General features: G+C 27.7%; 1 protein-coding gene across 1 annotated transcript; it reads right to left on the bottom strand.

The window, feature by feature from the left end:
* Window positions 1-292: 292 nt before the first annotated feature.
* Window positions 293-4,898, bottom strand: LOC113548315 (telomere length regulation protein ELG1). The gene is made up of 11 exons (XM_026949125.1): window positions 4,331-4,898; window positions 3,994-4,255; window positions 3,104-3,311; window positions 2,872-3,023; window positions 2,682-2,796; window positions 1,872-1,945; window positions 1,606-1,786; window positions 1,381-1,526; window positions 1,116-1,301; window positions 848-1,041; window positions 293-752 (listed from the first exon to the last, which is right to left on the bottom strand). The coding sequence occupies exons 1-11, from the start codon at window positions 4,699-4,701 to the stop codon at window positions 461-463; spliced, it is 2,181 nt and encodes a 726-aa protein (XP_026804926.1). The 5' UTR covers window positions 4,702-4,898; the 3' UTR covers window positions 293-460.
* Between the last annotated feature and the right edge of the window lie 10,680 nt (window positions 4,899-15,578).

Raw genomic sequence — 15,578 nt, 5'->3', positions numbered from 1 at the left:
AATATGATTTATACATGATTATCGTAATAATCATGTATTGATAACTTTAGGAAAAATATCAACATTTTCTTGAAATTACCATTTCAATTTTAAAATAGACTAAATTTTGATATAAGTCAAAATAAATTATTTATTAATATATATATTTTTTAATTATCTAACACAACAATATTATTTATGAAAGTATAATAATATATACTACACATAATAAAAAATGTGTATTTCCAAAATGTTATAGCAATACAATGTATACATAAATAAAAGATTTTAAATTGTATAAAGCATGATTAAATGTAAGGTTTATATACTATCAATTAATCATTGGGAGATACATTTTTTTTATATATATATAAAATAATGTAAGTACCGATAGATCAATTTTATCGAACCAATAAGATATAAAAGTAATAGACTAAATTATTAAAAACATTTTATCAAAACACTATCAGATATGCATCAACTAAAACTGGTCAGATATTTCCAATTGGGAATCACAATTATTTGAACTGGAGTGAAAAGAATCACATAAATATTTTAAATCATTGCTGTCTACATCAATATTAATCTGTCTTAAATATGAAAACATCTTTGAATTCCTCAGGTTTACAAATGATTGATTTGCGTTTTGATTTTGATACACAGATCGTATAGTAGATAAATAATCATAGCACGTTTCATTTTTGCGATTACAATAATCTAGGCCTATTTGTTGTAGTATGTCTTTGGATACATTCCATGTCCTTTGACGAAGACTAATAAAAATAAAAATGTTTAATACATTTATATAAATACATACTTTGGTAGATGTACAAAAAATGCTATTTGGGATTTCTATTTTTATACTTACTTCAATTCCTCAGATGTGGGGTAAAGTTTTTCTGGAACATAATCCTCTGTTTTAACATGATTGTATATCCATTGAGTAATATCTGTAGATAGCTGAACAGAACTGTCATACCAATGATGAGGTTCAATTAAACTAGAACTATCCCTTGTAGCAAGGTGATGCCAAAATGGCTGCGGGTCTAAGAAATTGTAACTCTAAAATGCATAAAAACAACACAATATATTATTTAAAAAACAATTTGCTTGATGCTGAAATTCAAACTACAAACCTGAGTTTTTGAATAAATTAAGTTTAATTTTGACATAATATCTAAATTTTGAGATATTGTTGCTATATCAACATTGCACTTTGGTTGTTCGTTATCTTCGATGTTAGTCGATTGACAACCAATCATATGTGGCCAATTCCACCAAATAGAATTTAAACTTATTGGGGATTGGTTATTAAAGGTTTTCTAAACATATTTTAAATTTTGAATAAATTAATCAAGAAACCAATATAATAATTTGAATATTTAGTTTTATAAATATTACCTGATTTATTTCTCCAGTACTCAAAATGTATTGTAATTGAAGAGTACTTTGCCTAATGTCAGGTTTAAATGGATGGATAAATGCATTTATTTCGTCTTTTGTCATAATGACTCCTTCATTTAGTGCTATTAATTGTAGAAAACAATCTGGAACAACATTAATATAATTTAAAGCATAATATTAAAAATGTATTTATTACTTAATTTATATTTTACAATTACTCACTTAAATGTTCTTTTGACGGATGTATAAAATTTAGAGTTATTTCATTGGATAAGCAAAATTTCAACATATGATTACTAAAAGGGTCATTTGCAGTTAAAACTAATGGTCTTTTTGAATCTGTAGCCAAAGTTGATATTGCAGATAAAAATCCATCATCATGATTTTCAAAGAGTATATCAGCCTACATAATAGAAACAAATACGATAAGTCAATGTGAATTTTAAGCAATAATTTTAAAAATTATAAAAATCTGATTTTATACTTACATCTTCAATTAAAATAATTGTCATTTTTTCATTCACTTTTCCTTTTTTGTGTTTTTTGATTTTTACCTTTTTTCCTAAAAAATAAAAAATATTATTATACATTTAGAAGTAAAATAAATATTAAGAGAATCAATGAATATGCTTACTCCCATTTTATCTTATAAAATGAGTATCGAATGGTGATAGCAACATTTATAATATATTATAACAATATTTACTAAAACTTCTAAATAAGAATTAACAAAATTCTCCATGTAGAATTTTTTATAAATGTAAAATATCAAGGAAACTATAGTTTTTATTATTGAAATTGAAGCGCCAATATGAAAGTAAAATTATAAATTAGCAATAACTGCATTTATCTAACTATTTTTTATAACTACTTTATGTATATCTCACGTTTGTAATAGGGCATTACACATTATAATATACTAGATAAATAAATAAAATATACTAATACATACATGATATTCAAAATCTTTAAGTATTAAATTAATATTTTTAAGTAATATTTGTAACATTTCATGTTAAAAAATTGGACTTTTTAGTTATGAAATGATAAATGAAAGGTGCACTTCTGCTAAGGTGAGTATACGAAAAAAGACACAACCTATGTTTAGCTAATAGTGTTATAAGATGATACCATACCAAGATTTGTAGCTTGTATCCATAAAATATCAAGTCATATAGTAAATTTAATCTTTTTATGGGTTCTTTTAGGTTATAGATCTATTTTAATAAACTCTCTATTTTAGATCACAATATTGATTCACGAATTCAGTCTAATATAGTCTATAATAAATACAAAACCTTTTATTAGATTTAATAAATAGTTTTTTTCCACTGCATGCGATTGTGTAGCTTCCATTAAATCAGTGATAATACGTTTTCCATTTCTGTTGCAGGAAGCATTCAACTCTATCACCTATACAGTACATCAAACACCAAATTATATTAAATTTATAAATATGTTTACAAATATAACTAAGAATTGCATTACATTTGCATTAAGTTCATTGGCTACAGCATAAACTGAACTAGTTTTACCACAACCACTAGGTCCAATTAAAATTGCTAAATTACGTTGTTGTTTATAACTAGAATCACTATCACTATCAAAGATAAAATCATCATCATCATAATACTTTTGACCTAAAAAAATAAGTTAACCAAAAATCATATTTTTAAAAACGGAAAAATTTATTTTTAATGTTTGTTGTATTATAACTAACCATTTTTTGACTTTTTAGAATTTTTCTTATTAGGTGCTAACCAATTTTTTAAATCCTTAACAACTTTACTATTCCCAAGTACTTCTTCCTTACACATTGGCTTATATTTATCAATCCACATAGATTCAATATCTGCAGCAGATTTCTTTGCCATTAAATGTTTTTTCTTCAGATTTTTATGAAAATCTGAAACTGGAAAATTTGGTACCTGCAAATAAAAATCACCTATAAATTAATGATTATATATTTAAATGCATGTTTCTATCAGGATTTATGTACATAGAAGATTAAAATTTATGTGAGTATAAAATGTTTAGCTTAAAATTTAAGTCATCAAAAATGTTGTATGACATTTTTACATAAATTAAATAATTATTATAATATATATGGTATAAAATATAGTTAAATTGTTGATTTATATTTTTTGATATAGAGTGGCTTCAGCTTGTTAGCAATTTGGAAACAATATAAAAGGTTTACACTATTTTATTTAGATAGAATGTAAAGATCACTTATCTTAAAATATAAATATCTATAATTAATATGATAGTTAAATTTATGTGAAAAAAAAATTTAAAAAAAAATGATTGATGGCAAAAGATTGGATTAATAAGTATTAATTTGTTATAATGATAATATCATTGAACAATTATTAGTAAAGAAAATTATGTAAATTAATATTCCTAATCTAATATTATATAAGATTTTTTAGAAGAAAATTAGTGTGTATCTATAGTTAGTAGTCACAAACTCATAAACTTGTATCAAAGTTTGAGTTCCATACAATTCAATACATATTACTCATCCATGTATCTTCTCAAACGCAACATTTTGTATCAGATACGTATCAATAAACTCAAAAATTCTTTTCTAAAAATCAAGATACTTACAGACGTTTTAATAGATGAAATCATGTATGGAAAATTAATTTCCATTTGGTAGGGCTCTAATACTGGGCGTTTTGGTAGAGAATGAACAGTTTGAAATGTAAGAATAGAGTTTTTATTACAGCTTTCATGGAATACTTCTTCCTTCAAACGGAGAATAAGATCTGAAGACTTTAAAGATGCTAAATGGTTGGTATGCGTGATCTTAGGAAAATATCCTAGTTCTTCTACAAAATTACTGATGTAAGACAAATTGGCATTACTCCTGCAAACATAATTATAAGATAAAATGTTGAATAATAATAACACAAGTACAAACATTTTTTAAGACATATCATACTTAATAATACAAACAGCATCAGAGGGCAGCTGAATGATTTTCTTCTTTGTGTTGGCTACTAGTGTTTTTAAACTATCACTACGACTGGTTTTGGAGATGATGTTCGATTTAGTCACCTTGCTGTTAATATCGGTCGTTTTTGCGTTGCTGCCATTGCAGCTGGCACTGCTGTTTTTACCATCATCAAAGGATTTACCAAAATAGGCAAAAAATGCTTTTTTTTGCTTCAAGTCCCCATTGCAAAACGTAGACGCTTTTTCATTGGGCACTGTTGTCGCATCCGCCTCTCCTTTATCTTTTGAAATTTTTTTCTTCTTGGTGTCGACAAAAATGCAGTCCTCCGATGATCTTTTTGCCGTGCGTCCAACCATCTCGTCTGTATGTTGATTGCAGATGATGGATAACTATTCAAACGTTGTTGATAGAAATCGCAGCAATGGAATTGACTCCAACTGATCGATTATGGATTTTATTATTTAACAGAGGGTTGTGACATGACAATTTTGTCAAGGGTTGTGACTCGAAACGAAAATAACACAATTGAGTGACAAATACGCAACTGACACAACTTATTCATAACAAGTACGACTATCAAAGTATCAAACAATACGCGTCTTATCGGACGTCGTATTCCCGCCAATTATTATCAATTATCATCGTAGCCATAACCGCGGTACAAGCATATCTATAACATACCAGTATTTTGCGCGGTATTATAAATAAAATAATATATTAATCATTGTCAAATAAATCAAAATTAAATTATTTTCCACCTCCACCATTCACCACGAATCACGATCGATTGAATTCTAATGGAAGAAAATTAAATCAAATGTCCAATTATTTATTTATTTTAATAAAACGGTATTAATTTAAAAATTGTAATGATTTAAAACATCGATATGTGAAACATCTGCTCATGTAGTCGCACTAATCGTACATTTGTATACTAAATGATAGTTCTTACGGTTTTTAGTGTGTAGCATACGTAAACATTTAAAAAATAATTAAATGTAAATATAGATATTTGGAATTCGGTACACAAATGAATATTATTGTAATTGTAAGTTAATCATAAAACAAACAGGATATGAACGATGGTTATATTCCAATAATAATTCTAATAATAAAAGCGAATAAAAAAAATTCATATTGAGAAAACAAACATTTTTTTTATATCAACTACAATTAAGCAATCGTAATAATAATAATACTGTATAAATAATTAGATAAACGTGTACGGCGCGTTAGGTAGGCAATTTAATGCCATAATTGAATGTTTAAATAATAATTATCACCAACGAGGCCTGAAACTTAAATCCTGAGTACTATAATAATTGAATGTACGATAAAAAAATAAGCATGAAAGCATGTTTTTATAATAGATTTATTTCTAGTGTAGATGGCCTATTAATAGTTTAAATAAGTACTGATAGATTGTAAGATAATTTACAGTTAATCATTTTTGGATTTACATGGGGAGGATCCAAGGAATTTTTTATTTGACAACATCGATAATTAATTACATTTATTTTGGTCAAAACTAATGTGTTTTCAGTGTTTTCACATCATATTTTTATGGTATGAATTAGATGCTTTTAACATAATAGATTTTATTTGTTTTATATCAGTAGGTACTTCAACATTTAAACTATACATAAATCAATGCGAATAGGGGAGTTTGAATTTGTAAATTTTGTATGACTTATAAGTTATTTCTCTGTATTTTTAAATTAACAATATTAGTCATTGCAATACAATTAACGTATTCAAACGCATTTTAATAGTAACACTTAGAAGCGTCTACATGGGATAAGCTAAGCTGATCCATACACTCGTATAATAATAAAAAAGATATGAACCCATAATAACCTTTTAGTAAAATTAGTATTTTTTAATAAACTTTAAAGTAATTACTTTTCGATAACATATTTGGCACTTGAGCCGAAGTTTTTCAACGGCGAGTATAATATAAACCAGGTTGATATTTTATATTATTATAATGACAAATGCAAAGTCTACGATCACGGATTTTAGGCAAATACGACTAAGTCATACACATTACCTAAACATAAAAATTTAATACAAAGCACACGGACTATTATGATAATAATATATACACATGCATAACGTTATATATTATAACGTATAAAATATGATATGGTCGGTTCGCGGTCGTCCCTCGGACGCGGCTCGTGCTTGTCTGGTGAGATATGAGCGAGACCAAACGATACGTTATATTTATATACGAGACCTCCTCCATATATATATATTCATATTCCTGTATTTATTTTTTCGTTTCGTTCCACTCTGTAATTACGGACATAAAAAATGATTTAGAACGTCCCAAACGCCTGCGGGACCTAACTCCGAAGAGACCCAGCGTCCGCCGCCACGCCATATCGCAGTCCGATACGACGCCCGGTCAAACATAATATATATAAACCATACTTAACTATAAATACACACACACACACACACACACACACACACACACACATGCAAACACGTTTTTATATATATACACATATATATATATATAGTGTTAGAGTCCACCAACGCGACCGATAGATAAACGATAGCTTAAACAAAAAATAATAATAAAAGTTGGACAAATATAATATTGATTAAAGTGTTTATTTTCATACAATAATATAACGTAATAAAAAAATAATAGTTTTATTATACACAGTACGTACATTTCTATGATATATTTTCGTTTTATTTGTGAGTTTGCACATTTATTTTTTGTAACAAATATGTCCAGACTCCAATTGCAGCTCAAATAATACGGATAAATAGAAAACGTAATACTATGGCTATATAGGGAATACGGTTTGTAAATAACTAATAATAAATCATAATTTTGTATTAGATTTGATGATACGCAAAAATTGATTCTTACCACGCAGACTCTCCAATTTATATTATATTATAATTTATAATATATATTGTACCGTTTTTAAACTTTTCACCTATAGATATAAAACTTTTCGATATTACTATGTATAGTATGTATATTATATTTCATATATGTTTTTGGATTAATTACCCCATTGATAAATTCATCAATAGGTACGTACAATGTACAAAATGTAAGTATACTGAGTATATTTAAAAAAAAAACATTAGATTACAAATCCCCCTTAGAAATCTGTCATCAATAATTAAATTATGGCAATATGGTACGATTATGTCAGCTATAGTACCTACTAGTTTTCACACAAAAAATTATTAATACAATTTTTGTGATTTTGTATTTATTTAAAAATAATAATTTTCCTACACAAGTATACATTTTAATTATTCTTATAATATTTACTCATCAAAAAAGATATTAGATACACTCTGACAATGTCATAAAAAAAAAATCTCATTTAATACAGCTCATAATACATTTTTACATCTCCACATATTATATTTTAAAATTTATGTAACAATAAGCTTAGTTATCCGTCTCATATTATGTTATATAGGTATAATAAATATTTAATACGTTTAAAAATCTTTTACTCGTTTTACTTTACAACTACCTATGATGGATATTTTGTAAAACAGCCTACGGGTTTACCTCGATAAAAACGTACAATATAATAATAAATTGTTATATACGAATTAAACATAATATATAATATAATTATTCATCCCACTCAACAATATATTATATACATTATACTAATGGCTAATATTATACGATAAAGAGTATATGAGTATAAATATATAATATATTTTATTCGTATGTAACACTATTTCTATTTAAACGTTGTCATTATGTTAATTAAACAAGTAATTATAACATTGTAGTTCGAGAAAAATAATAATAACGGAAAGTCTGAGAATAATCGAAAACGATTTCGTTCATTTTTACAATGTTGCAAAAATTAATTTCCAAACATCACACAGAGTCGATAATAATATTATATTTACGTCGTCGCTTGAAGTCTATAACAACATAAACATAAATATTATTTAGGTATGCTGTGTACGCAGTGTCTATATTTTACATTTCTAGTGCTCAGTTAGGTAGTAGCGCGAGTGTATATAATGTATACGTGAATTCAATATCGCAATATTGCATACAATTTACATTTAAATTAAAATAAACATAATTATGTACACTTTTCGGTCGAAATGATGCAATTACACATAGGTAAACGATCCGAATATGCATCATCATGGATATGTCATATACTGTCTATAATACTATCGTGTAATATAATATGTGTAGGTAAGTATCTATATATGCTATATGTAGGTAAATACGTCATCATAACATTATAATATAATATATATATTATTATTCAAGTGATATTTTGAACAAATAAATGTGTGTTTTCTATGTGAAAATATTATTGTCTGGTAAAGAGCAAATCAAAATACGTCAATATTTGTACGCCGCGAGATTTAATATACGGTAAACCCCATGAACTATGTTATGGATAGGTATATGTGAAATGTGAATGTAATAATAATATAATATAGGAGGAACGAAAACGAAATTATTATTTCAATAGACTATTATGTTATTATAATATTATAATATTTGTTATGTGTATTGATGTGCAACAATAACAAACTGCAGACTGTATTTTACCCGCTGTGGGTATTAAACTATAAATAAATAAACAAATAATGAAATTATGCATTGGTTGAAAAATAAAATACATTTTTATTGAAAACTTGAATTTCTTTTTGTTTTTCACAAGAATTTTGAAAAAAAATAACAATTTCTAATTTTGACACTATTCCCCAAATACCAATTAGATTTATTAGAGAAAAGGTATTGAAGTTGAAGATTGAAGTATTTTTATTGATTCAAACTGCGATGAGTGTTGACAGATAAAAAAACAAAATCATCATAACATTGAATTATAAACTTTTAAATATTTTTAGTTGAATAGAACCTTAAAGGCTCAAAATATACATAACTTAAACTTAAATTATTCAATGCTTTCAGTTTATTTTTCATAATATTCTTAAAATAGACTTAATGAATTATTATTTTTAATTAACTATTATTAATTATTATTTGAATAAACTATGATAAATATGCGTTATATCTATACGTTATTATTACCATAAAAACATCTGAAATCTTATTTAATATTTGTCGTTGAGTTATAGAAGTTTGTTATTTTTGGACATCGTCTCATCGTTACTATTTATTACTTATCGGGCACTTATTTTTTGTCAAACGAGTTAGGTAAATCATTTTTTAATAATTATGATATATGTAAATAATATACATAATTATAATACCTTCCTTACTGTTTACATCTTTAGATTAACAATAATGTTATAGTAATATTTCGTGTTAGTAATTTATTCTTTTAATTTATTATAGTTTATTACTTATTAAATTGTGTATGGTATAATGTACATCATACGTTTAATATAGTTTTGTAATATACATATACCGTAGAGATTTCAAGGAAATTTGATAAAAAATGTTGAACATTTTCAAAAGAAACTGTCTGTGTTTAGAATATAATTTTGAGAAATGATTTCTAGTTGTTTGTAGCTGAACTTTGGTAATGCAACGATCTAATTATTATGATGATTGACGTAAAATAATAATTATTTGTTTTCCAAAGTCTGAAATGTATTTTCTCATGTTTAAGATAATATTATAATATTGTGTTTATGGGGAAGAGTATATTTGTGCTAAGTAAAGGTCACGTCGAAAGTAATTTGAAATGTTTACAGAATAAAATATACTACACCACTACACCAGTGAAGAGAAAAAGTTTAAATTTGATGTGGTCTGACTCCGTATATTTTCTGATATTAACTAACCTTCTCCATCATATACGTAAAATTACTTCGAAAAGAGAATAATTGAAATAATAATATGATTCCGCTAAAGCAAAAAAAATAAAACATCGCTACATGAAATATATAAATATTTACAAAAATAGGTTATCGTCATAGGTGTGTGCACGGGGGGTTCCGGGTGTGCCTGGGCACCCCTGACATGTAATTGGGGCCCTAAAATTTAAGTCCTATAGCATTTATATGGGTCCGTATTTTAAATAATGTTACTAGAATAAAAATGATATTTTTTCTAAAATATGTTGTAAAAAATTATGTTTTGGGATAAAAAAAAATAATACAACTTAAAATATTTTAAATAAGCGTGGTAAAACTTATTATGGTTATAACAGCTAGATTGTATTAATTAAAAAATAAAATATATTGCAATTATCTTGAAAATAGATTTTAGATCCAACTATCTAATAAAATATTATATAACTTGGTACTAGTGTAATACTACTGATTAATATGTGACATAATTTAAGTAATGTTTATTCAGGCATTATAATTTAATTTATTAAAATATGTACATGTCTTGTTAAGAGAGAGTCCAAATTAAGAAAAGAGCCCAAAAAAATTGTAGGCACCCCCGAAATTCAGGTCTGCGCATGCCTATGGTTATCGTATATTATATTATGTAATGTTATTGAATAATTTCAATACATAAATACGCAAGATAGGGAGAAACCTATAGTTGTATTTAAATAACAATAAAATGATTTATAAAATATTATTTACACTACTACATTAAATGGTAATAATGTTTGATGTACGGTTACGATGAATTAGCACAATTACAATAGAAATAATAGCTTAGAGGACCAAGATCCGTAGATATAGGCGTAGATATGTAAATGTGTTGTCGCTAGCCCCCTAGTTGAATATTAGTCTTAAAAACATTGTAAATGAAACAATATTTTAAATAAGATTTTCTTATGGATTTGTCACAATAAATTTTAACTCCGACTTAGTTAATCCAGTAGATAAATAAATATATATATATATAGACACAAAGATTAATTAATTTTCGTACATTTAAATTGGAAAAACCACTGCTATAAGAAAAAACAAAATAAAAATTCTTACTATAGCTTTTAATCACTTCATCAACTTTTTAATTAAAATTAAGTTATTAAAAACCAACACATTTTTCTTATGCTATTACAGTATTATCCGTATAATATTAATATTATAATTAACAACATTTATGACAAACAAACTAAATTACTTAAATCTGGGAATTTTTTTCTTTGTTTTTCTATCGATAAAACTATAAGTATTATTATGACTGATTTTTATTTTCTTTCATTTTTTAAACAAAATAAACTGTATTAATATTCTATGGTTTATCGCACTCTGCAGTATAGTATATTGTACGAATTGTAATACATTATTATAAGTATCAAGTATATAATACATACACGTACTATACATGTATACACGGCATACCACCTACCTACCTATTCATAATATTTACCATAAATGTTACAGGAAATAAAATATATATTATAGATAATACAAGGAGGCGTGTTGCCGGTTCGCAAATATAAATACATCTACAAAATAATATAAGTATAGCGTTTGATTAGAAGTAGATGAATGGTGTAATATACACGCAAATACATTTAATATAATACCTGTGTCAATACACACACTGCACCATTAGTATAATACTGCAGTATTTATATTGAACATTGTTTTTTTTTCATTGAGTTATTTTACCGTTACGATACAAATTTAACCATTAACTTTTTACATTACCTATCGTATATTTTTTACGTTAAGTTTTTCTTAAAATTATAAGAATTAACGCTGAAGAACTTGTTAATTTTTAGATTTGACAACCATTAAAAACCATTCATTATGAAAGAAAATGTGCGCAAAAGATATTGTGAAGTTTACAACGAATAATTGCTCTCCCAAACAATTCGATATTTTGAGAGAGCATGTTTAGTTTCGAGTCTATGACATGACGATGACGACAATTGATATCATTTGATGCACACCGAGGCGGTGCGTACGGTAGATGCGGCACTGTTATACGGCGACTGAAGTAAAAAAAAAAAATGTATTCGATCTCCACAAAGATAATAGGTACATTAAGCATCGATGGTGAACTTTGGAGGGAGGTGTCTCATCAGTTATTATGATACGTATCTGTATTCGGCGAAGAGTATTCAGTCGTAATTGACCGTAAAGTAAATAATTTTTTTTTATTTAAAATTACCTATTCGTAATACAATTTTGTAATGGAATCGAACAGTTATCGAACGAAATAAAATTTAATCGTTGTACGTAATACCTAAGGGGTATTGTTTTAGTCGTCAACATTTTGAAAGTTAACGGTGGCAATAAGTGGGCTTCCAACCACTGCAGTTCCGATCCCCGAATCGCGGTAATAGCGCGTGACAACGGTGATCTTCGTGGCTGTTTTAGTTTCGGGCGTTCAATCCATTCGTCGTCACACACAGATCATTATTAGATGTCGCGATCGCATAATTATTATTGTTTAATAATATGTCGTAGCGGACGTCTGCAGCGGTGGTAACTCGTATTGTAATAATATGATGTAATATCATAATGTACCATATTATAGTTGCGGGCGTTTAGCGACGAAAAATATAAAAAGGACCGACCGCGAAATATACGGGAGGACCACCGCGAATGTTGATAAAAGATATTATCATAAAATTATGGTCGTATTCGGTATTTATATAAATGTGCAGGACGGGGTGTCAGGTTTGACGGACCGCAATAATTATATATGCGCGCTAGTTGGGGCGGCGATCGCGCACGGTGCACGCATGCAATGTATACTTATATAAATGTCATGCATCTGCCTGCGTGTGTCGCGTGTGTGGTGCAGTGTATAATGATATGTGAGCGTGTGCGGTCGTCTCTGGGGACACTTTGCCGGGATCCGATAAAAATTCATGAGACGCCACCGCCGATACGACCGATCCGTTTAGCGTCGGTCGGGGAGAAAAAAAAATAAAAACAAATCGTATTAACTATTACACGGTCGTAACTGTGGTACATGTAACTTGTAAAGCGTATTTAAGGGAAGGGGGTTATGGGGGAGGTGGTTGGTATGCGGTCGTGTTAGGGTTGAGGGTTTATGGTGGTTGTAGGGGGACGGTGGAAAGATGCACGTCAAGAAGCGTGAACTAAGGCGGAAATTTGGGAAATATTCAATATAGTTCAAAATCTTGCGGCACGGCAAAACCGCTTGTGTAAAATGGATATTATTGGAGAACGAATAATCATCTTTGAGGGCGGGAATTCATTATGGTTAACCTATCATGTTAAAATTGGAATGAAAATACACTTCGAGTTAGCCAATTTATAATTTTCTAGTATAAGTTAGTCTATAGTGTCATGTAAAGCCGTAAAGGTAAGAAACGTATTCGTTAAGTGAGCAAGTGGGTAGATGAACCCTCCACACTTAGTAGTTTTTTTTTTTTTTAAATGTCGTTAGTTTTTTATACGTGATTCCTATGTAATTGCTCAGTTTCTGTATGCACTAGTATGAATACACATTTCTAAGACCAATAATGAGTTAAACGGTTGCATTTAAATACATTTATATTATGTTTTATTGTCTTAATAGTTGAAATGTTCTATTTATAAAATTGTAATATTTTTGTAGCATGTAAATTCAAATTTCAAAAAAATATATCTTTCACTGATCATCGCTTTAGATCCATTTCTGGAAATATAGAATGTTTGTAGAAAAATGTAATTGGAGATCACATAAAAAAAATAGAAGGACAAACTGTAAATTTCATATTTTAGATTCCGAGCTGAGCGTTGCCGATTGGCACATTACTTTGCAATGATGTGTTTTTTCTGTCTGTATAATCACAAATTATGGCAGTAAAAACTAAAAATGTTTCAGTTTTCAAATTTGGCGGTGGTTGTACTGGTGGAAAATTGAAACTAGTTGGTACTACAAGTTTGTCAAAAATAAAGTATTTTCAGTAATAAAAATTTAAGAAAAATGAACATCTGCACGCAAACCCACTTATTGACAAAAACAATTTCGTTTTCTTGTATTCCTTAAAAATGGATATTCTTAAATACAGCATATGTATTGCAACTATATGTTAGTATAATCATAATATAGTAATAATATACGTATATACATTAGTATACGTTTAATAAATCCTTTATTGTCTGCATTCATTGTACAACTTATCCTAAAAAAAATGATTTTTAATATTATAGATATTATTAATTAATCTTTTTCCGCAGCCTCAATAATATACATATAGGTAATATTAAGGCATGCAATAAAATTAAAATACGACCTCAAAACCGTGATTTAATTATAGCCGTTTAAGGCTGTACAAAATTATCCAACGATGGTTTCCACAGAGTTTTTTGTGCCTATAACATACAATACAGTCATAACAAGTAGGCACACAAAAGTCCTCGTCTTAGTACTATAATAAGTAATAACCAATAAAAACAGTATTCATTATTCAGCGGTGACCAGTATTCAAACAGAGGCGTACCTAATATTGTATACTTAAAATATTATATAACGACTAATATATGTACCTATATAATTAATACGTTATACAGACAATTAATTTCGTTATGTTATGCAGAAACTGGGAATATTATATAATACCTAAAAAATTAAAATTCGAATGAATAAGTCTATACATTCACACGGTCATTTTGTGTTGATGTTGTAATTATTGGAAAACTACACACGAATTCGTAATTAACATAATATTTGTAATTCGTAGATATTTTAATTAGTTTACAACGTTTGATCACACTTTTGAAATATAGTTTTGAATCTGTAGAGAAGTAAGCATTCGTTGATCTGTATAGCATTGAAAGTTGAATTAAGCTCTGTAAAACTGCTTTTTCGACAGAGACGATGCGTAATATTAATATAACCGACTTCTGGTGTTTGGACGGTGTTCTCAGACAAAATTAAACGAGATTATTGAAACTATGATGTATTATTATTATTATTACAGTTAACATACGCTAAATCATCAGTAAACGTACATTATTTTATTTGTCTAATACTTAACGGACTATTTATAGAATTTCCAAGTCATATTAAACTTTTGTTGCAGTTATATACACTTTTGAGTTTTTCATTTTGCAGAGTATTTTATACTATACGTAGGCGGTCCTAGTCCTCCCGCGACGAAGAGTTATTTCAAACCGAATTTCTCAGAGAGATTTTTAGGTATTGGCGTCAAATTGGTCATGCAGATTTTGAACAGTTAATATAATACGTACGCGCGTGGCACTGTAGGCCGTACATAGGCGATCGCATAATATATTATCATCTATATTTATATTATCCGACGGAGTCATCATCAGTACAACACGCGTACGATATAATAATAATAATAATAATAATATAACGACATCACGACGACGATACAACGTATACGCATATCGT

Source organism: Rhopalosiphum maidis, chromosome 4 (assembly GCF_003676215.2).
Source record: "Rhopalosiphum maidis isolate BTI-1 chromosome 4, ASM367621v3, whole genome shotgun sequence".
Classification (NCBI taxonomy): Eukaryota; Metazoa; Arthropoda; class Insecta; order Hemiptera; family Aphididae; genus Rhopalosiphum; species Rhopalosiphum maidis.
Note: the sequence above shows the minus strand (reverse complement) of the source record. Positions and strands in the feature narration are given on the sequence as shown.

Bases quoted from the DNA above. Each gene is read 5' to 3' on its own strand.
- LOC113548315 (XM_026949125.1), bottom strand. From the start codon at position 4,701: ATGGTTGGACGCACGGCAAAAAGATCATCGGAGGACTGCATTTTTGTC. The intron at 1,787-1,871 runs GTAAGTATAAAA...TCTATTATGTAG, and splicing joins CAATTATTTTAATTGAAGAT to GCTGATATACTCTTTGAAAA. The intron at 1,042-1,115 runs GTTTGTAGTTTG...TATGCATTTTAG, and splicing joins TAATTTATTCAAAAACTCAG to AGTTACAATTTCTTAGACCC.